This window comes from Siphateles boraxobius, unplaced genomic scaffold (assembly GCF_051911475.1).
Source record: "Siphateles boraxobius isolate OS27281-9 unplaced genomic scaffold, OSU_SipBor_1 19, whole genome shotgun sequence".
Lineage (NCBI taxonomy): Eukaryota > Metazoa > Chordata > Actinopteri > Cypriniformes > Leuciscidae > Siphateles > Siphateles boraxobius.
In genome coordinates, this window is record NW_027508799.1 from 15,148,157 (window position 1) to 15,170,025 (window position 21,869).

A 21,869-nucleotide genomic window follows, 5' to 3' on the forward strand; every position below is an offset into this window, starting at 1 on the left:
TGAACTAATAACTTTTTTACAACAAAAATGAACCATCAGTAAACTCACTTTAGCTGGACTGTGATGCTATTTTCTTCTAGAAACAAATTTTGTAGCATTATTTTCCTGTTATCTCTGTAAATATGCTTTGAAACAATCTGTGTTGTAAAAAGCGCTATATAAATAAGAGATTACTTGAAATAAAGGTGACTTGGAATAAAATGAGGGTGAATGTGATGACAAGATATTAATGGGTGAACTATTTCTCTACCAAGGTACTACTTATGTCCAAATATAATCATTGTCTTGTAAAGAAAAGCTGCTATAGGTTCTGAGAAGGTGTATGCATTATTAGTGTGTTTTTTAAAGCCTGTGGTCTAGTTTAATGTGGGAGTGAAGGCTGGGTTCACCTTTAGATGGGCTGTAGTTTCTCTTCATTGATCATTTTAATTATTTTGTCTGTCTTTCCCTCGGGGGGCGAACGGTTGATGATGGGTCTTAATTAATGGAGCCAGTGGGGGAATAGACACAGTGGTCCATTCTGGAACGTTGTGACGCAAAACCTGGTGACACACTTCAGGTGGCATAAGTTTAAAACCAGGACAAACTCAACACACGTAGTCCACGTTTGAGTACCAACATGCAAGGATACAGCGGAGAAATTATAATAAAATAACGCACATATCAAAGAACCTTTACACTCACACATAATGCAGTGTTAATGGTGCTTGCCTATGCAAAAGTGGAGGGACTGTTTGAACTAAGCACATAACGCTAGTGTTATCAAAGAACTACTTTGTAGTGGCTAGTAACTTTTGCCTTTTGACGGAAATATCCTTAAAAATGATTAAACAATTCATCATGTCATATTCTTAGTCATTTGGGAATCTGACCGTAATTGTTATGTCAATTCTACTTGAGCAAAATCAAGTTTTAGTTAATTGAAACAACATTAGTTGATGATAAAGTACAAAGGTAAATGCAAATATTTAACAAATTAAAAATGTATAAACATTTCACAAAAGAGAAAACTGTCCTCGTGAAAACTTCTGGAAGACCTTTTGAAATTAAATATTTCATTCTACCCACCTGCGATACAATATTGTGAACTCTTATTGTTTTAGTAATCATGTGAAACTGAAGACTGCATTAACTGTATTTCCGAACCCAAACGTTTGAAAGGGTATTCCAAAAGGTTCAAGCATTCACTGATGCTCCAGAAAAAAAAACATGCTGGGGGTGTAAACTTTATGAATTTGAAGATCAAGGTAAATTTTACTTAATTTGTCTTCCGGGAAACATGTACAGTGTAATTATCTTCTGTAGCTTCCGAAGGGCAGTACTAACAGGAAAAGAATATGATATTTAAACAAAATAAGAACAATTTACCAACTGTTTACCAAACAATCTTCATAATGTTCAAAAGTTTTTTGCAGACTTTGCAGATTCCTCAAGGTGTATGTAAACCTTTGACCATGACTGTTTTTTTTTTTGTTAACCATTTGCGGCAGTAGTTTAATTTATGAAATGGATAGCTACCACGCCACAGTTATGAGTGTGCTAGGGTGTTCTGGGTGTTTTCTTTGGTACCTAGATATGGGTTGCGTCGCTGCTCCTATGAAATGTGTTCGGCCGTTTTTAGAGCTGCACGATTATGACAAAAATCATAATTGCCGATTATTCCCTTGAAATTGTAATTGCGATTATTAATTACGATGATCACAATTTACATTGAATATATATATAGGCATATTATAATACATGTTTACACAAAAATTGTAATCAAATCAATGTGAGAATTATCAGTGTTGCCTTTTAATGTGGCACAGCTAGTAGTTCAAAATATACTTGCCTTTAAGTTTGGTTATTTTATGCATGTAGTTACAGACAGCCATGTCAGAACTTAAAACTTAATGTATATTGATTTCAATTTTTACTTGTCATACACATAACTTGCCCTTTACTTAACATACACATAAATTGTAAGAATGACTCATAGTAAAGACTAGAAAAACATTAGGACTATGCTAAAGCAATTAAATAGCAGTCCCAGACTAGTTTTTGTTAATACAATGTTGATATGAGCCACCACAGTCATTTAATAATATAAAAAATAACACAAACTGAAAATAAAGTTGCAGTTTTGGGTTATGGAAACGACAGTTACCATGGTAAATACACAATATACTAACAACAACTGTTAATGAAACAGCTCCTGGTGAATAGAATGAAAATCATACCTGCATGCAAATCCTTCTCAGCTAACACGTGATTTATTGGTATTTTACTCTTATTTCGTGACTTAATAATTTACATTGCAACGACGTTGCATGCTTGTAGTTTCTTTTGCACTTTATACAGTGAAGCGATACACAGCGCGCGCCGCCGCATTTGCGCGTGCAATTGAAGAGTGCGCGCTACGAGCACAGTATAACGGCTGACAGGACATTAAAGTCAGTTTTTCTGAGGTGAAAGACTTTTTATTTCAGCGTATACTTACGTAACTGCCTGGTATGTCATATTGTGCTGAGTTTTCTGAAGTAGTCGTGATTCGCCTCTCATAACATAATTACACACGCACAGTGGATTTTCTTTTGTAATCGCGACTTTGAACGATTACGTAATCGTGGCATCCGTAATCGTAATCGCGATTAGAAATTCGATTAATTGTGCAGCCCTAGCCGTTTTCTAGCCTGAAACTCTGATCGCTCTTATAAACAAGTTCCATGATTTGAGGTATCACTAATGTCTATAGCACATGCGGGATGAGATGATAGGGTTCGTTCAAATCCTTAGCAGGCACCGTTAATTACATTACGGGAGCAAATCTTTCTAAACCTCTCTTGACAAGTCTACTCACAACGGTATTCATTCAAAGCAGAACCTCGTAATGTCTTGACGGATTTTCATGTAAATACAAGTGTAAGCTTACAGCCATAATACAAAATCAGCTGGGACACAGATCTGAGGTACACCATCATAATAAACAGCAATGCAGCAGTCAGAGCGCTTTGGCGGTTTGATGCCACTCATTGGAGATCATTGGTTAGCAAAAAGCCTGCAGTCAATTTATACTTCCATCTTCAAGATCCTTAGAGAGTCAGTTATTTACCATTCTAATCCTTAAGACGCTCCTAACGCGAACGCAATCTTGATTTACCAACAAGTCTGTTGAGATGGAGTAGATCTGACATCAAAGAGTTCACAACATTCATATCTACCCATCTTTCAGCCTCAAGCAAGAAGAGAGAGAGAGTGCAAAGACGAAATGGAGTGGGTCGCTCTGAGTTATGTTCAGGGTGATGATTGCCTATTGGTGTAACCTACCGGCCTTAATCAGAGCAGCAGGGAAGATGACCGTCTGAGGGTATCAAGCTGTGACACGCTCTCTGCTACTGTGCTTTATTACTTTATTAAACCTCTCTCTACCTGGGAGATGTGAGACTCCTGCTGTCAGTGGGGGAAAAAAATATATCGCCTACTGTCTGGGAGCATGTGTGCAGTCAAATGTCAAAGGGAGACCTCTATAATTTGGGAGGATGTGTATATCTTTCAGTGAAACATCAAATAGCAACAAACATGACACTTGTGACAAGTCATGACCCGGTGTTGATCTAAGAGTGCACCTTTAAGAATGGATGAGTGAAAGTTTCAGACAGCAACTGCAGTGTTTGTGATGAAGGAAAAGGTTGCAAAACTGTGAACGAATGTATAAATGCCCACATCTTCGCCAGTGTTATGTCAGATTCAAGCCCCTGTCAAAATATCACCACCGTTGGACACCTTGGGGTAGCTGTTTATGTTATGTTTTCCTGTTGTAGTTGATCATGTAAATACAGCCGTTATTAATGTACAATAATATTTTTAACATACACATTAAAAAGTTTGGGGTTGGTACGATTTTTTTGTTTAAGCTGCATTCATCGAAAATGACAATAAAGACTCAAAATTTATAATGTTACAAAAGATTTCTATTTCAAACAACTATTGTTGTTACAACTTTCTATTCATCAAAGAATCTGGAAAAAATATGTCCCTTTCGGTCGTATTGCAGTGCCCCCCCTCAACCGAGTGGGAATTCCCACCCCGTCCACATATTTTATAAGCATAAAAATAAAAATCTTACTGGCCCCAAACTTTTGAACAGTAGGGTATATTGATATAATATTGCAATGACCATAACATAGCACTGTTATGCATTTTTCAAAGGGTAATTATATAATACTTAAAATAATACTGTATGTATACACAACTGAATATAAGACTGATCTTCAAACTCTGTCAGCTTGCAACAGGCCAATGCAGTTCTGGGCTCTTTGCTTTTCATCAGCCAAAATTGTCCTTCCAATTTCAGTTACACAGAGTTCTGGCCTTTGCTGTCGGGTGAACTTATACAGTCCACGAGGACCCAAAAAGTTTGAACTATTTTTAACTTGACTTTTGACAACAAAAATGCGAAACCTATGATGACAGGGCTTTCCATAGCCAAGAAGAGAGGACAATGTACTTTGAATTACAGAAAGGGCGAGAGAAAGTGAGAGTGAACCCAGACAAAAAAACTTAATCTGATAGGTTTTATACTTTTTCATGCAACTAGTCCCCATGGGAACTGATACTTTCAACCTTAAAAAAGGGAGCCAAAGCAACGTAAAAGTATTATTAAAGTGTCATACGATTAAATCTTCTGCAACCATAAGATGTGTGAGGAATAGAAATTTAATATGATATTTACAGATAACCTTCCCCTTCAGTCAGCCGTTAACTGCTGCGACCGGACTGAGTTAGTGGGATGAACTCGACAACCTAATAAGTTCGACTCAAGATCAAGTCATTCAGTCCATTGTTGAGAACTAGATCAACTGATCTGATTTCAAAGAATGATTCGTTTGAGAATCACAGATCTCTACTTCTTGAATGAAAGACAGTTATGATGTCAAGGTTTTTACTGAATAATCAAATTTACATTTACATTTATTCATTTAGCTGACGCTTTTATCCAAAGCGACTTATAATTGCTATATATATCAGAGGTCGCACGCCTCTGGAGCATCTAGGGGTTAAGTGTCTTGCTCAGGGACACATTGGTGTCTAACAGTGGATTTGAACCCCGGTCTCTCACACCAAAGGCATGTGTCTTATCCACTGCGCCATCACCACTCCACCACCACCCCAAATAAGGGCAATTCCACCCAAAAATGACAATTCTCTTATTATTTACTATCTCATGCAGACCTTGACCTTCTTTCTTCTTTCTTCAACTCAAATGAAGATTTTTTTTATAAAGAAATAGTCTATCTCTGTCAGTCCATGTAACGCAAGTGTACAAAAGAAAAAGAACAAATGGTAAAACTATTTAAAGTTCTCCTTTTGGGTTCCAACTTCTAAATTAATTGAGTAAATTAAAAACCCTTTTTTTGTTGTTTTGTGAGAAATAATCCTAAAAAGAATAGAAATTTCTCTGAAATCAATATTTTGTCTAAGAGCCACTAAGTCCCGTTCGACTATAGAGTGAATTTGTCCACAGCCGTTCACTGAAGTTAGCTTCAGCTCAAGAGGGGTGCAGCAGGGTTGACTTTTGCGAACACTTTTATCGTAAATGATTGAGTGCAGGGCACCCAGTGAGCTGTTGCTCTATAAGTGATTGAGCAGCAACTATGAAGGAGCTAGCAGTGGAGATGAAGTGATGAAATATTGATGTTCAAGGGGCTGTGCCAGTGACCTGGACCTTGCCTTCTGGGTACTGCCTTTTCTGTGTCAGAAAACATAGGGCAATCATTAGGGAAACCCCACGGGACAGGTAAAGGGATTCGGGTCGCTGGTTCAAACCCCTGTAGGGAAGATTCTGTCCAATGTGCCTTACGGTAAGGTTTTAGATCAGGAGTTGACACAGATGAGGAAAAAGAAGAATGGAACTACAGCTTGGTGCACAGATGTATTCAATACACACATTCAAGGCCAGGCCTGTGAACAGAATGTGAAAAGAAAGCGCTTGCTGGATGTGAATTCTACATATGGGTAGATTTCATTGGTATTCAGGCCTTTAGGAATATGCAGAAGAGCGTAGTTGGAATTGGCTAAAGCTAGTGTTTCTTTCCTTTGGGATATACTGCAGATGAGCCTGTCCTAGCAAAAGCAATCTTCTAGCTCATTACGGAGGCAAAAGGCTTGAGCTGGGGGAGTTTTGTTAAACTGTACAGGGCTAACAAGCACCAGTGAACAGCAGGAACGCAGCAACCATTGCGTGTGCTTGAGCTGAATCTGCTAATTTGCGGCACGCCAACAAACCGTTGTGAAGTCCCCTTGGCTCTATAGCAGATAGAAGTTTGCAAGACCGCCAGTCTCTCAGATCAATCACCAACCAGGGGGAGCCAGGGAGACCGTGCTCTTTAGCACAGACGCTATCACACTTCACACTTAGCCGCACATGATGACTCCTAGCTTTTTTTTTTTTTTTAAACAGCTCACTCACAGAAATGTATTAGCAGAGGCTTGAATATAAGTGAGAATGCAGACTAAGAAGATGAATCCCAGAGAAAAATCTCAGAGCTCCACCTAAGGGAAGACCATGAAACAGGTTATGAGAGGTTTGTCGGCAATATCAAATGCTCATCCTGGGGGGCGTCTTGCCAAAGTCAGCGCCCAGATGTGTGACGTGCAGTTAGTGGTGTGAGCACACAACATTAAAAGAGACTCCTTGCTTGCCTTGGGCTTTTAATAATTCCCCCTGCTGAGAAACCCAACAAACGCATCAGAGTACTGCGTATGCGATGTGGTTGTACAGTAAAGAGCATAAGACCTTGCTGCGAGCAATGTAGACAGATGCACACACATTTATTCTTTAGTCCACTGACTCCTATTGACTGTGATGGGTCACGAAACATCCCTGTTCACTTTCAGCCGTGCATGATAACTCAATAATTGAGGGCCACACTATTGATGCATTTGGAGGGAAGGAAACTACAAAACCACCTGCTGGGTAACAAGCTGCATCATGACAGAGCAAGGTTTCAAACATTAAATCAGCACATATACATACTGTTGGAAGTGTAGGGTTGCCTTAGGATTCACTCAAGGGAGGGAGTTTAACCAGAAACTGAACACTCATAGTGGTACGTGTTAGTGTTATGAACAAGTTTAGAGCCATGCAAAGGAATAATATATCGAAGACAAAGGTAATTGTAGCAAGGACGTCAAGGAGCATAATAGCTTTCGTAAGCCTCCGCTATCACGTACACACATATACGGCAGATGGCTGTGATACACATTCAGCGTGTCAAAGTGCCACAGAGGGACTATTAATGTTTTAAGGTTCAAGTAGACTAAGACATACTGAAGTTGTAATTGGACTGAGGGGAGGACATCTCAGGCACTGCGCACAAAACTGCCATTGCAAATAATACATCTCTGTTTCAGTGATGAGACAGTATCGGCACATAAGTAAAACTACTTTCGTTTGATATGTTTTGCCAAGTCTACAGAGCATTGGTATCTCAAAACCTGGCGCCAGTTGCATAAACTTACCCACTATGTTAAGACTGTGTCTTAATAAATAAATTGGCCAACTAGAAATTAGTCAAGAGGTAATCAGTCTTACTTTTCTGATTCTGATGTAACTGACTTTAAAGGGACAATGTGTCGTTTTTTATGTATTTTATTATCTAAAATCAATATTTTTATTCTTAAATATGTCCTCAATGGTGCACAAATATCTCTGCCAATTATCTGACTAATCCTCATAAACGAAGAATTTATCATCTTTATATACATGTGACGGGTAGGTCCGCGGAGGCTTCCATGTAGTTCTGCCATTTTGAAAACTAAAATAGCAGAGAGGGTCAAAAAGTACTAGGCCAACACGTTTCGTTCAGAGTCAGCGTCACGTAACTGAAAGCAGCAGAAACGGAGGAGCAGCTGACATACCATTCCTGACATAGCTGACATACCATTCCTCACCAAATCAATTAAACAACACACATGTTTTAAGGCAGTAACTATAGCCACCACTCTGACAGCCTGGTGGAAATTTCACCAAATCACTAATTCTACATTAGCTCCATCTAACCTCACCCCACTGTGGAACAACCGTGACTTTATAAGCAATAAAAAAACATTGAACTTTCACACATGGGCGGAAAAGGGTATCACCCACATTAAGCATATTTTCAAATCTAACACATTTAGACCATTTCCGGAACTGGCCCAGGAGTATGGCATCGGGAACAACGAATTTTTAAAATACCTACAACTCAAATCTTCTGTTCTGACAAAAATAAACATCAGAGACACAAATTTAGAACTTCCACCGGCAATATCAGACTTGGTCAACATTTCCTCTCCAAAGAAACTTCTCTCTAAAATATACAAAATGATCTCAAATCAACTTCAGACCATATACTTACCAACAATAAAATGGGAAAACGATCTATCAATAGCCCCTGATGCCAACTTCTGGACCCAAATCTGTAAAAACATCTATCACATGTCCAAAAATTCAAATCTTCAGTTAATACAATACAAAATACTTCACAGAACGCATTACACGGGCAATAGATTAGCTAAAATGGGATTCACATCAGAAATTTGCACACATTGCAATCAAAATTCTACAGATACATACATTCATGCAACCTGGCACTGCACTCCAATCAAACACTTTTGGGAAGAGGTCACACAGGCACTATCAACTATAGTTGGCTGCCACATCCCAATGTCGCCTTCCCTTTGCTTGCTGGGGGACCTCACAATAATAACTGATAAAACCATAAACTCTAAAATACTCCTCACAGCTCTAGCCATCGCCAAGAAAACTATCCTCATGAACTGGAAAACCAGAAATAAATTACACATTAACATCTGGAAAAATCTTATAACAGACTTCATGGCAATGGAACTCGCATCTCCCCTTCATAATAACACATCTGAAACTGATCCCTGCCGTCCAACACTTTCTGACCTCTTACAGCTATGAATCCTTTCTCTGTTTTCAACTCTGACTTCTCTCACCTTCTTACTCAACCCACGAATATTCATATTAGTTGTTTAAACTTGTTTCTGTCATCATTGTTATTGCTATCTTTACTGTTACTGTTATGATTACTAATTTCACTTTTTTTTTTTTTTTTTTTTTTTTTTTCATTGTTGTAACTACTGTTGTTGCTGTCTTTTGCTCTTACCGTTATGATCACCACTGCCATCATCATTGTCATTTATTATTATTATTAATATTATTATTATTATTATCATCATCAATATTGCCATTGTCAATGCTGTTTTAGAATTAGATATCATTGTCATCACTAGTGCAATAACTTCCCCCTTATCTCTTCATGGGTTTTTAATGCACCACAACATAGAATAAAAAAAAAAAAAAAAAAAAAAAAGAAGGATTAAGGATATATGGAAAAACCTCACAAACACCAAGGCAGGCTAGACAGGCGAGAAGTGGTTTCAACGGGACAGCATCTCTGTCCCAATTTGAGACACTCTCGCACTGTACTCCCTATTTTAATGCACCTTAGACATTGCACATAACACACATAACACAAAAAAAAAAAACTAAAAATTAAAAAAAAAATAGGAAAAGATATGGACTGATGAGATGAGGGGGAAGGTTATATTATATTATCTTATATTATATTATCTTATTATGTCGTATTTTATGCAGGATTGACAATGGCAATTATTACATAGGAGGAAGGATGGAAGTAAAAAATCTACCAACACAATATTGGCAATATGGTGGTAGTGGGAAGTGGGATGGTGATGGTAATAACAATGGTAATACATAATAAACGGTTACTTTGTTTACGCATACACACACATACACATAACCACACTCACACCCGCACACATACACACTTAAACACTTAAATCACTCTTGTCACTGCTGGAAGTATGGATTTACAAGATTGCTCACTACTGCACTATGTTGGTTTGTTTGTATGTATGCCTGATTGTTAAATAAAAAAAAAATAAAAAAAAAATAAAAAAATAAAAAAAAAGAAACGGAGGAGCAGAGCAGTGAGAGGAGCTTGTCACTGCCCCGGCAAGTCAGTCAGTAATTCATACTATAACATTTGTTTGTTCGTTGTGTCAAGTTGCAGTTTGTTTGAAATAACAAACCTGTTCACCCAAAGGAAAACTCGACGAAGTGCTCTTAGAAGACATCCTGTCATAGCTTTTTGGTACATAACAGCTACCGTAGATGCAACACGCATTTGAAAAAGTGAGGCGCTGGAGAGCACAATTCGTTTGACTGCAAAATACAATTTCACCGCTAGATGGGAGAAATTCCTACACAATGTCCCTTTAAAAAGTTAGCACCAGTCTTGAAGAAAAAAAATGAGATGACTAACTTTTAAGACTAGTCTGAGCATTTTATGCAACCGGCCATTGGTAAGATAACAATAATAACAAACAATAAAATAAATTATAGTACACAAATTATATATTATGTTTTATTTAAAAAAAATATTTGGTAGATTCAAATTATTATATTATAGTATAAACACTTTTCCTTAGGCTCTGTTTGGCATCTTGGATGAACAATTTTCAACTGAACTATAAACAGCTCATTCTGGGATTGCCCTATCTATAAAAGGTTGAATGCAATGTTCCCTAGAATTTGAGAGAAAGCCTATTAATTCCCAAATGTGCTGTCTAACGAGCCAGGAAACTAGGTTTTGAGGTATAGCCAGGGAATCTCATAAAATGTGAAGTCTGGCAAGAAACCAGAAGCCTTTCTTGAACTTTATGCAAAGATAAGTGCTCTAAATTAGTTAAATTAAAGGTGCTGTAAGCGATTTTGGAAAAGTATGCATACATTTTCCACCACAACTTGACAGATGTCACTAAAATAGGTGTCCTGAGAAATCACATCTGTCTCTGTGACAGCCCTAGGCTCTGTGAACAGCAGGAAGAGTCAGGGGAGCAGCATATACATCTTTTTTTTTTTTTTTTTTTGCCAATCAGAAATGTTCTCCGACTGAATCACGCTGTGCATTCTGAAAACACCTTAAAGTTGTTCATTGAATATTCAAAGGAAACATATCATAAACATAATTGAGAAACAGTTTTTGAGATTTTAGATGCACAATGTGGTGTACACTCCTATTTACAACTTTGAAAAATATTTTTTACAAAGATTATTGGAGTATGTTTTACAAGAAAATACTATTTCAGTCTTTCTACTTCAAAAACTGTTGAAGTCAATGTGCTATTTTCCATCTCTTTGCAATTATTTTTTTTCAAGCAAATACTACATCTACAATCACAGAGAAACTGGACAGTTGCAACGACCATGAGCTTTGATGCACTGCTCACTGCACTACATTGGATTTTTTTTACTGTGTAGAGGTTTTCTTGAGGAATTGTGGAGGGTAAAAGGAAAAAAAAACATGCTCTGAAGAACACGAGTCAGCATGTAAAGCAGAAGTGATGACAACAAGCAGCACAGATCAAGAAAAACTCACAATGCACCGTGAATGGCACAGAAACCATCTCCCAGAGAGATACAAGGGAAGGTACTCTTTCTGTTTTCAAAAGACCATGAAATATTCATCATTCAGACTTGGCTAATTCGGGCCATCAAGATCTTTAAGGTGAGTTAGTATGACACAGATTGTCAGAGTCGGCGAGCGGGGGAGAAAGTGCGAGCAGTCATTTTCAGACTATTTGGTTATGCATTAAAAATGCATGGGATGAATTACATTCTATTCCTGGCCTCTGTTGAGGAACTCACACTAGGGTCCAAAATCGAGCACTTGGCAAAACAGAGAATAAGAATAACTTTAAATTTCCAATCTCTGAAACTTCACTTGAGCAGAAAAGAGCAGTAAAGTGTTCAATAAAATATGATTTTACTGAATATTTAAAACAAAGTATGAAGAAAGTGTATCAGTTACACTGCTTTAGGATTTTTGGACATTATTTCAAAAAGGTAATATTGCACCATTATAACAGCATCAAAAGGAATTACAAAGTACACATATATTTCATTCATGAAATATGAGAAGAAAAAATTTGAGTGAATCAAGAACTGGAGAGAAATATACATTGCTATGTTCATGTATAATGCAACAATTTACCTCAGAATGGTTTTACAAACGACTTAAACTGAAATTAGTTCTGCATGTTTTAATAAATAAGGCCCCCATCTTCCATGTCTCATGAGTCATGCCCATTGGATGATGTCAAACAACGGGTAATATTCAAGATCATGAGAATATTCAAGAGTATTCAAGATCATGTTCGATAACTGATAAATTACCAATACTGATATTCTACTTTGTCTAAATGAACAGAAAAAAACTCAGAACTAAAATAAATCATTGTAAATGCCACAAGATAATTTAAGCAATACAACAATGTACATGATCAAGAGTGGATTTTCCTTTTGAGAAATTGTGCATTTCTTCAGGAAGTCAGCTTACCAATGACTTATATACAGTGGCCTATCTGCAATAAGCTTGTATATGTAGAAACAAAAGTACTTTTATTTCAACTATATAACCTTTAAATTTAACTTTGACAAGAACTTTTCCATGGGTATGTTCCGTCTGAAGTCAATTCACAGCACACGACTTTCCTGAAGTCCTCCATCCACGGCCCTATCTGAGTTCAAAGACGACTGAGCTGGGTTCACTTCTCTCCGAGCGAGCACTTTCAAGCAAGCTCGCGGCCCTGACAGCACGGCTTTCATAGCTTCTGGCCAAACATGAGTGAAATGGGCCCAGTGATTTGACTGAAGCATGAGAAAGGATTCTGGCCGAGGTAACAGTAGGCTACGACGCCATGACCACAATAGCACTATCAGGTCAATGCACACAAGTTTACGCATTGGAAATGTCACATCTTGAAGTCTTCAGAAGGGCACACATCACCTTTCATTTCAAAGACAGATTCACTTGGTTCACTTCTCTTTGAATAACACTGATCGACCTCCTCAGTTTGAATATATACACAGGAAAGTCACTCAAAGGTTTTAAGAGCTGTAAAACTTTTGCATCAACTGCCAACGCTTCCGAAAGAGGAGGTTTGTATAAATCAAGACTTGCCCCGACAGTCAGTTCTCTCTTGCTTTTGCCTACTCATGTTGCCCTGTTACACCAACACAGTTCCAAAGCCAAATCTCGCACCATTTCATGCATTTCCACCAAAGTAATTTAGGGCGAAACTTAAAATAAATACATAAATAAACATTAGAAAATTGGCTCTGGCCCTAAAACAAGTTGGTCACAAACTAGGAACAATTGTCACCAGTGGCTCAGAAGGAATTTTAGTGTCATGAATTTTAAAATGACAAAATCAGCGGCTCAAATCGCCACAGAAACCACTCAAAAAAACTTAAATTATAGTTCACAAAGATGTCTGCATTTCAAGTGGGTGTTGCGCCCACAGTAGATGGATGCCATATCTGATGTTTGACATGCTGCACATCCACTCCTGACAATTTTGTTTCCCCCTACTGTCTGAAATAAAATGATTTTAGCTGACAATCCTATAGGGTTTTTAATTCTACTAATTAATTTGCAAGTCTTATTTTAAAAAAATAAATAAAATCCATGTGTGTTTCAATTTGCGGACTAAAGATTTTTATTTGTTAATGCTACATTTAACCTACTAATTGAAAATCATTTAAAAAATATACTTAAAACCAATGTTTAAAAATAATCATTAAGATTTCAACACTTAATTTTATGCAAAGTGTAAGGACAACATTATTATTATTTATTTTTTGTTATTAAGTTATTAATTTTAACTTGTTTACAGCACATAACATCACAAAAATGGTATGAACGTTTTCTAAAACAATTTGAATCCTAAGTGGCACATTTGTTTTCGACTATATTTTTCCTTTTTTTCATTGTGGACACTACGTCCTAGCTATGTTTCCATTCACTTATTTTTATGCAAATACTGGGATATAAAAATAAAAAAAAACAAAAAAAAAAGATATCTGAAAACAGATATTTAAAAAACAACATCTTATGTGTTTGAGGCGAATAATTGTTTTATCCAAAAAGACATGAACTACAATGTTAATACATTTACCGAATAAATCCCTCAATGCACAAAAATAAATAAATAAAATCCTCATGTGACTCAACAGATGATGTGATTGGAGTAGTGGACTAACCAGTGGACCACTTTCATTGAACAGCATCTCAAATGTTGGTTTAGTCCTTCTGAAATGCCTGAAACAATGTCTATCTATGGTTGGGTACTATTACTCTGAGGTGAAAGTCATTTATGACATACGAAAAAAGAGCAACAGCGGCTTCCCTGATTGCAACAACTTCCATATTTATATTAAAAGATATTTTGTGCCAATTCTCCAGCAATTGATGACATTGTTCTCTTGAAGACTTGGGATGAAAACAGTGCTTTATTTGCTAATGTTTTATGCGTTATTCCAATTCTGTGCACAAGTTAAATTCGCAAATTCAGATGGAAACATAACTACTGACTATTACTTTGAGCGATATATTACTGTAGGCCTATATTCCCAAAATTAATAGTAATTACAAAATAAAAAGTAATAGTCATAAACAAAGACAGTGCTGCATGTTTATTTGTAGGCATGTTACGTAGTAACTCAGTTACATTGTTCGGCTCTCACGTCAGTGGAAAACTGGTGGGAAAAAAATGAGTAAAAATGGGTTGCTGCTGCAAATCCTGCCGCAGTTATCTCCTCTTACCCTTGCTTTCACTGTTTGCTCAGCTGGCAAAATCAATATCGGAAAGCAACTCAGAGTGCCTGCAATCATAACCTGACCAAAACTGAGACCTTCACCAAAGAAAATAAGCCATCAATGGAAGTTAAACTTCCTTAAAACAAAACATTTGAATGTAGCGTATTTGCTCTGCAACCTACCAGCCTTCTCTTTATTGGAATAAACAATCAATAGTGCATGTTAAGCAATATCCTAGTCTTATTGACTTGTGACTGGCCTAACAAGAGATTGTTTTTGTGGCGCCCTCCACGCTAACGTACACATCAACATGCATCAATGACGAGGATGGTGTTGTCGGAGAGAATCCAGTGACACATCCCCAGTGAGTAACAGCTAGGCAAACAAACCATCTGAACTGTCTATTGAAAAGGGTGACAATCTATGTAAAATCCAAATCAGTCAAGTAGAATAAAGGGACAGTTAGCCATTGAAAGCATTTCCTCTTTGCTGTAGAGATAGAAGAAAACTGACATGTAAGACAGTAGGCGTCTGTTGTTAAAAGGAAGCATAGAGTGTCCAACTAAGAGACAAAGAAATACTTATATGGGCAACACAATTACCATAAAGGTACTTTAAAAATCTTTCAAATAAAAGAAAAAGCATAATTTTCAAACTATTTTGAGCTGAGTGCACGGAAGCGCCAGGGCCGTTGCAGTCACTCTGAAATGGCAGCTCTGTTATATAGCGAACAGTGTGAAAGTGTTGGGTTAGATGTCGGTAACACATCTGATGTTCCTGGCTGTGCTAAAGATTCTTCTTCTTTTATGCTCTGGGTCTTTTCATTGCTTGGTGCGAGAAATCTAGCCATCTACACCTAGGAAAACTTAAATGTGAAGCAACTGCCTTCAGAAATGTCAGCTTATATATAGAAGCAGATACATTTTCATGCTGTTTTTCAGTAATGACATAATAAAGTGGATGTATTAAAATTGTCTTTAATTCCAACTGTCAAAGATTTTCTTTGTGTCTTAAAGAGTTTCTTTGTGTCTTAAAGAGTTTCTTTGTGTCTTATATAAAAACTGAATATATGTTCTGTCTTTCTCCTGAAATTATTATAAAATGCTTGTTTTCAGAAACAAAAACTTGGGAGTAACTATATATTACAGAAGTTAATTCCAGAAGTTTCAAAAACGGGCTGCACTTCAATAAAAACGATAGTTATTGAGGAGGGGAAAGAAGAAACGTGATTTCAGTTTGTATCTTGATTTAATGTGTTTTTTAGCATTTAAATTTAAATTAGAGTCAATCATTGAATTAAAACACTTGTAAGTTATCCTGCGGCCCCCTTCAAAGTTTGCTGAGGCTCCTAGTGGCCCCTGGTTGAGAACCAATGGTCTACAGCTTGTGACCAGCAAATCTTATGAAATCTCGGAATCACTTTGCATGAAGAACAGTTTAAAAAATGTGATTTATTTGTGATTATTGACATATTTAAAGACCACTGCCATAACTTTAGCAAATAGTGTGCAGTGCTTCAGTTTTTAGACACTAAACCCTTTTCAGAAATGTTGATTCCTTAAATACATCTTTATAGGACCATCACAACAGCAACACACATGCAGACAATTTCTTTTTAGATGATTCAAACAAATTTCAAGACTCCAGAGTTCCCCCCAAAACAGGCTTTCTTAATCGACTATTCATTCAGACAACCCATGACTAGTGATCACCAAACTCTCATAGCCAACAAAAAATAAACAGTATTTTTGCCCAACATCTATGGAATTTCTGTTTCTGCCTCAGAGTAAAAGATAAAAACTACAATTAAAAGAACGTTAAAATGAAAACTGTGATGAAGTATCAATTACGAGATATAAAGGTTCTAGATTGTCCAAAAAAAAAAGTGTTTTGTTGTTTTTCTTAAGCATGCGTGTGTTTACATGCACCTTCTTAACCCGATTATGCTCAAGTCGACAATGTCAATGTGGTCATGTGACCTTTTTTCCTTTATTAGTGTAAGGCCATAAACGGCTTAAGCATAAACCGATCGACACAGCTAGAGTTTTTGCCCCTTACCCCGATTTCACCCGGCATGTTAACCTGCGTTAAGTTGGCTTATTGAAGCGTGTGATATGTGACGGGAAAGCGGATTTAGACAGAGTGAGCATTTCGCGGTGAGGGAGGAGGAAATACTGTCTTTCACAAAGTGCGACTCTTTCTCGACCAAAGAAATGATAAAAATGTGTTCTCATCATGTGCAGCAGACGTAGAAGTGGTTTAGTCAAAATGCTGCATCTGTAACTGTATGAGAGGAAAGTATATGAGACTGTAAGTTTCCCGCTGACATGTTGGAACACTCTTCGGTTTCTAATGCTTTTTTTGAACATCACAACCGACACAGCAAATGGAATAATTGGAATCAGATACACTAATGATTACATTTTATCACTACCAGGAACTAATATGATTTATGAATAAAACCTTGTAAACGCTGTTTACCGTGTTATTTGTTCAAATGTAAACCGGGACAACAGGTTTTTCCGATAAGCTGATTTTTGGGAGTTGTTAGCATATCGGTGTGTATGTACTGTAACCGTGCTCGGTGTTACTCAAAATCGATTTTCTTTTAAAATAAATTACAAAAAAAAAATCTTATTTTAAGACCCCTGTATTCTGTTCCATTGAGATATATAAAATTCACAACTGTGAGATAAAGTTGCACTTATAAGAAATCACTTTTTTTAGGGCTTTGCAACGATTAATCGCATCCAAAATAAAAGTTTGTGTTTACATAAAATATCTGTGTGTACCGTGTATAATTATTTTGTAGATATAAATACACACACATGTATGTATATATTTAAGAAAAATGTTTTATTTGTACATAACATATTTATATATAATATTAATTATATATAAATATATATATACAGTATATACATGCAAATATTTCTTAAATATATACATGCATGTGTATATATATACACACATACAAAATAATTAAACACAGTACACACATATTATGTACACACAAACTTTTATTTTGGATTCGATTAATCGTTGCACAGCCCTATTTTTTTTTAACCAACTATAAAGGTTAATAGGGGCAAAGGGTGAGTAAATTATAACCATTTTCAGTTGAAAAACACTAGCATAGCTTTTATATGTAATTGATCACACCAAGACTGTTAAGGTCTCTTTTACCTGATAAGTGTCCCACAGGCGAATGGTGCAGCGTAGAGGAAGTTCTCTCATAAGCAAGTTGTTCATCCAACGGAAAGCAAACTGCAAATACTCCACCTCATACTGCTGCATGTGGCGATGTACCATCTCTGTTCAGGACAAAAAAAAAAAAAAACAGCACAATAAATCACCACCCTGTCGTCAATCAACCCTATTCATATATCGCAAACAATTAAAGCGTCATTAGAATCTCTTCAGTAAAATTGAGACCAAACAATAAATGACAGGCGCTTGGCAGACACAACACAACAATAACACTTATTCTCCTCGCCGCTTTTCCCGCTCACAGACAGCAGACACAGTTCATGGATGACAGCCTGCCGGGCGTAAGACATAACACCCTAATAAAGCCGTAAAGAATTTCTCCGTCCGTGCCATCATGTGCTCGACGCTGTCATGTAAGCATGAGGTAATTACTCAGCTGTCAACCCAATGTCTGAGCGTGTTATGTTAGAGAAGAAACGGCAGCTTTATTTATGGGTGTCTCTTTAATCAACAGGGACGCGCACGTCTACTGATGGGAAGAGTGTGTAACATGCATGACTGCGTGAAATATAGGCATCTTCATTCGCCTCCTGACAAATATGGCAATCTTTGGCCATCACATGTATGATAGGATACGGTTGAGGGTTGTGGGTGATATACTGAATATTCACAATATATAATTATATATAATCAGGGGCCAAGCTCCGAAGGTGCATAGGCATCTATTATAATCGTTCCTATTCTTCTTCTTCCGTTTTGCGAGTCTATGGCAGCCCATAGAAACGCTTGCGGGACAGTTATGAAATTTGGCACACAGTTAGAGGACAGTCTGGACTGTCACCATAACAAATTTGGAATTTCTAACTCAATCCCTCTAGCACCACCACCTGTTCAAAGTTTCCCTCAAGTTTATGCTAATAACTTTTGAATCTAGAAACTTTCTTCTTTTTAAATTATTTTTTCCTCTGATTCCTTGGCTCAAGACGATTCGATTTGCATTCGATTTTCTGCCATTTAGAATTTTCCGAAAAACCTACTTTTTCTAACTCCTCCTAGGATTTTACTCCTCCGATTTTTACGAAAATTGAACCAGATAATCTTCTGACCATGCCGACAAAAAGTTATGGAATTCAAGTCGTTTCATCAAACCGCTCTCGAATAACGTGCAAACAATTTCGACCAAGTGCCCGCCAAAATGAACGTGAGGATATATCGCCGGAATGCCTTAGAGTATTCTAACCAAACTCTGTGTATTTGTTATGACAATCATGACCTGAGGTTACCTGCAAAGTTTCGGCGTAGTGCCACCTAATGGTCACGATATATGATAAAAAAACTAAAAAAAAAAAAAAACTGTTTGGGTAAAAATCAGAAAACTTGTCTCTTTAGATTCGGTACAGTATGCCGAGTCAAACGATACCAAATTTTTTATAACAGCGCCACCTATTGGTCAAAAGTAATAAACCATTAAAACATATTACTAGAGATTGTTTTTGATTTTTCAGGCAGTTTGCCTAAAATAATCTTAATATGCTTATAATTTCTCATTGTTGCAGTTGGTCTGATGCTTCCAGCCATGATGGCCTGATTTATTGTGCCTTCTTTGTGCTTGGCCCCTTAATTGCTGCTTGCAGCTATATTTATATAATATAACAGTATAATGATATAGCCTTCAGTGTCACACAATCCTTTACAAATCATTCTAATGTGCTGATTTGCTGCTCAAGAAACAATTCCTTTTAATCTCAAAGATCAAAGATCAAAATCAAAGATTCCTGAAAATAAAGTAGCACATTTTCCACAAAGTCTCCTCCTATAATGCCAGATGAGGCTGGAAACACCTGGCAAGAAATCAGAGACCATTCCTCCATTCAGAATCTCTCCAGATCCTTCAAATTCCCAGGTCAATGTTGGTGCACTCTCCTCTTCAGTTCACCAACTTATCTATATGGCTCAGAACCATAGTTTTGTGCTAAGTGACCTATTTTTGTGTTGATTTTGATGTTTGTATTGGATCATTGTCCTGATGGTGGATCCAACCACGACCCATTATATGATTTCTGGCAGAGGGAGTCAGGGTTTGATTTTTTTTTTCATCTGTTGGTATTTGATCAAATCCATAATGCCATGTACAGTATCTGAACCAGATGTCCAGGACCTCCAGCAAAAAAATAGGTGCACAACATTAAAGATACAGCAATATATTTAACTCTAGGCATGTGGTAAAAATTTTTTATCCCTGTGTGCAAAAAAAACCAGCTTTTGGGCTTGCTGCCAAAAGTTCTTCTTTAGTTTCATCTTACAACAGAATTCAGTCCCGTTTGAAGGAAACAGAATATGCTGGAGTGAAAACGGATGACTTTTCCTGAATCCTTCCCTCATGATGTAGATGCTGTTTGACATTTTTTGAGGCTTTCAGACCCATTTCTGCAATCTTTCAGTTGTGATCTTTGGAGAGTCTTTGGCCACTCAAACTTTCCTCCTCGCAGTGCATTAAGACAATATAGACACTCGTCCTCTTCCAGGCAGATTTGTAACATATTTAGTTTATTGGAGCTTCTTAATTATTGGTGGGACAATGGCATTTCCAATGCTTTAGCTATTTTCTAACAGCCACTTTCAATCTTTTGCTGCACATCTGGGCCCGTATTCATAAAGATTCTAAGAATCCTCTCAGAAAATTCTTAATTTAGCTTGAAATCTTTTACGTAGGAGTCTTAGCTTAAGAGCGCTCGGGGACCGATCTGAGAGCAACTCTGAGTAAGGAAAAGACAACAAACTTTCATTTTTTTGTGATGAGGCGGGGCTGACCCCGTTGCTATATATGACACAATCTTTTGAAGACTGTGATTGGTTGGTTGTCCAAGAAGGAAAAAAAGAGTGATTTTAAGTATAGAGTCTATTCTAAGCCTTCACTTTGAAATTACATGCGTAATTTTTCCTATTTGACCATTCTCATACACACACACACATTATATATGTGTATATAAATCCTTTTTTTTATTTACCGTGCCGTTCATTTCCTATAAGGTATTTGTTAGCGCGTCTCTAATAAGATCAGTCACAAACATTATACCTGCACGATCTAATCTATGGCGTCTTATTAACTCAGTCATCCATTGTCTGCAACACATTTCTTCTCCCTCTTCGTCTTTCTTTCATTTTCTCCACTGCTAAAGAAACTCTTAAGCCTCTTAAAAGTCCTCGCCCTCAAGACCTCTTTTAAGGGTTAAGATGCTTTCTGAATTACTTTTTTCTTTACTAGGATTTTTTCTTTAATTTTAAGAGTAAACACCCATATTTCTAAGAATTTTCTTAGAATTTTGTCACTAGGAGCTACTCTTTTCATTAAGATTCTTTATGAATACGGGCCCAGAACTATATTATTTTGTTTTACAAATTGTGATGGATGATTAAGGGAATTTGGCCTTTGTTTTACCTAATATTTTCTGTGAAACAGGAAGTCATGGCTGGAACATTTCATGTTCCTAGTCAGCCTGGAGTACTATTAATGGGATTATACCTCAGAAATATTTTACTCACAAAAACTGTATTTTAGGCTTGTAATAAACATTTGAATATCGAGGCAACTATGGTTGTTTGCTTAAAATTATGGTTCCTCTGGATTCGTATGACATTTGTATTTACTCTACTAATATAATACGAATGTCATAAAAGAAAATGTCATCATAAGGACAATATACCACAACCACATCACCAAAAAAGTTGGAACATTTTATAAAATGCAATAAAATCAAGAAAATGTGATAACTGTGTTAATCCTCTTTAACCTTCATTTAACTGACAAAAGTACAAATAAACGATGTTCAATGTTTTCACTGACCAAGTTAATTGTATTTTGTAAATATAAACAAATTCTGATTTTAATGTCCATTTTTCCCCAAAACAAGCTGGAACGTGGGTTCAACTGAGCGCAGTATACATTTCCAAAGTGTTTTGGATTATCTGAGATGAGCTCGGGCCCAG

At 36.8% G+C, this 21,869-nt stretch overlaps 1 protein-coding gene across 3 annotated transcripts in view; it reads right to left on the reverse strand.

Annotated features, from left to right (window-relative positions):
- The window catches only part of tbc1d22a (TBC1 domain family, member 22a), a 165,377-nt gene that overhangs the window by 27,404 nt on the left and 116,104 nt on the right, over positions 1–21,869 (reverse strand). For all 3 annotated transcript variants that reach the window (XM_077233939.1, XM_077233940.1, XM_077233938.1), the window contains one exon: positions 17,859–17,986. In XM_077233939.1, coding sequence (XP_077090054.1) covers positions 17,859–17,986 — 128 coding nt within the window. The remainder of the gene's footprint in view (positions 1–17,858; positions 17,987–21,869) is intronic.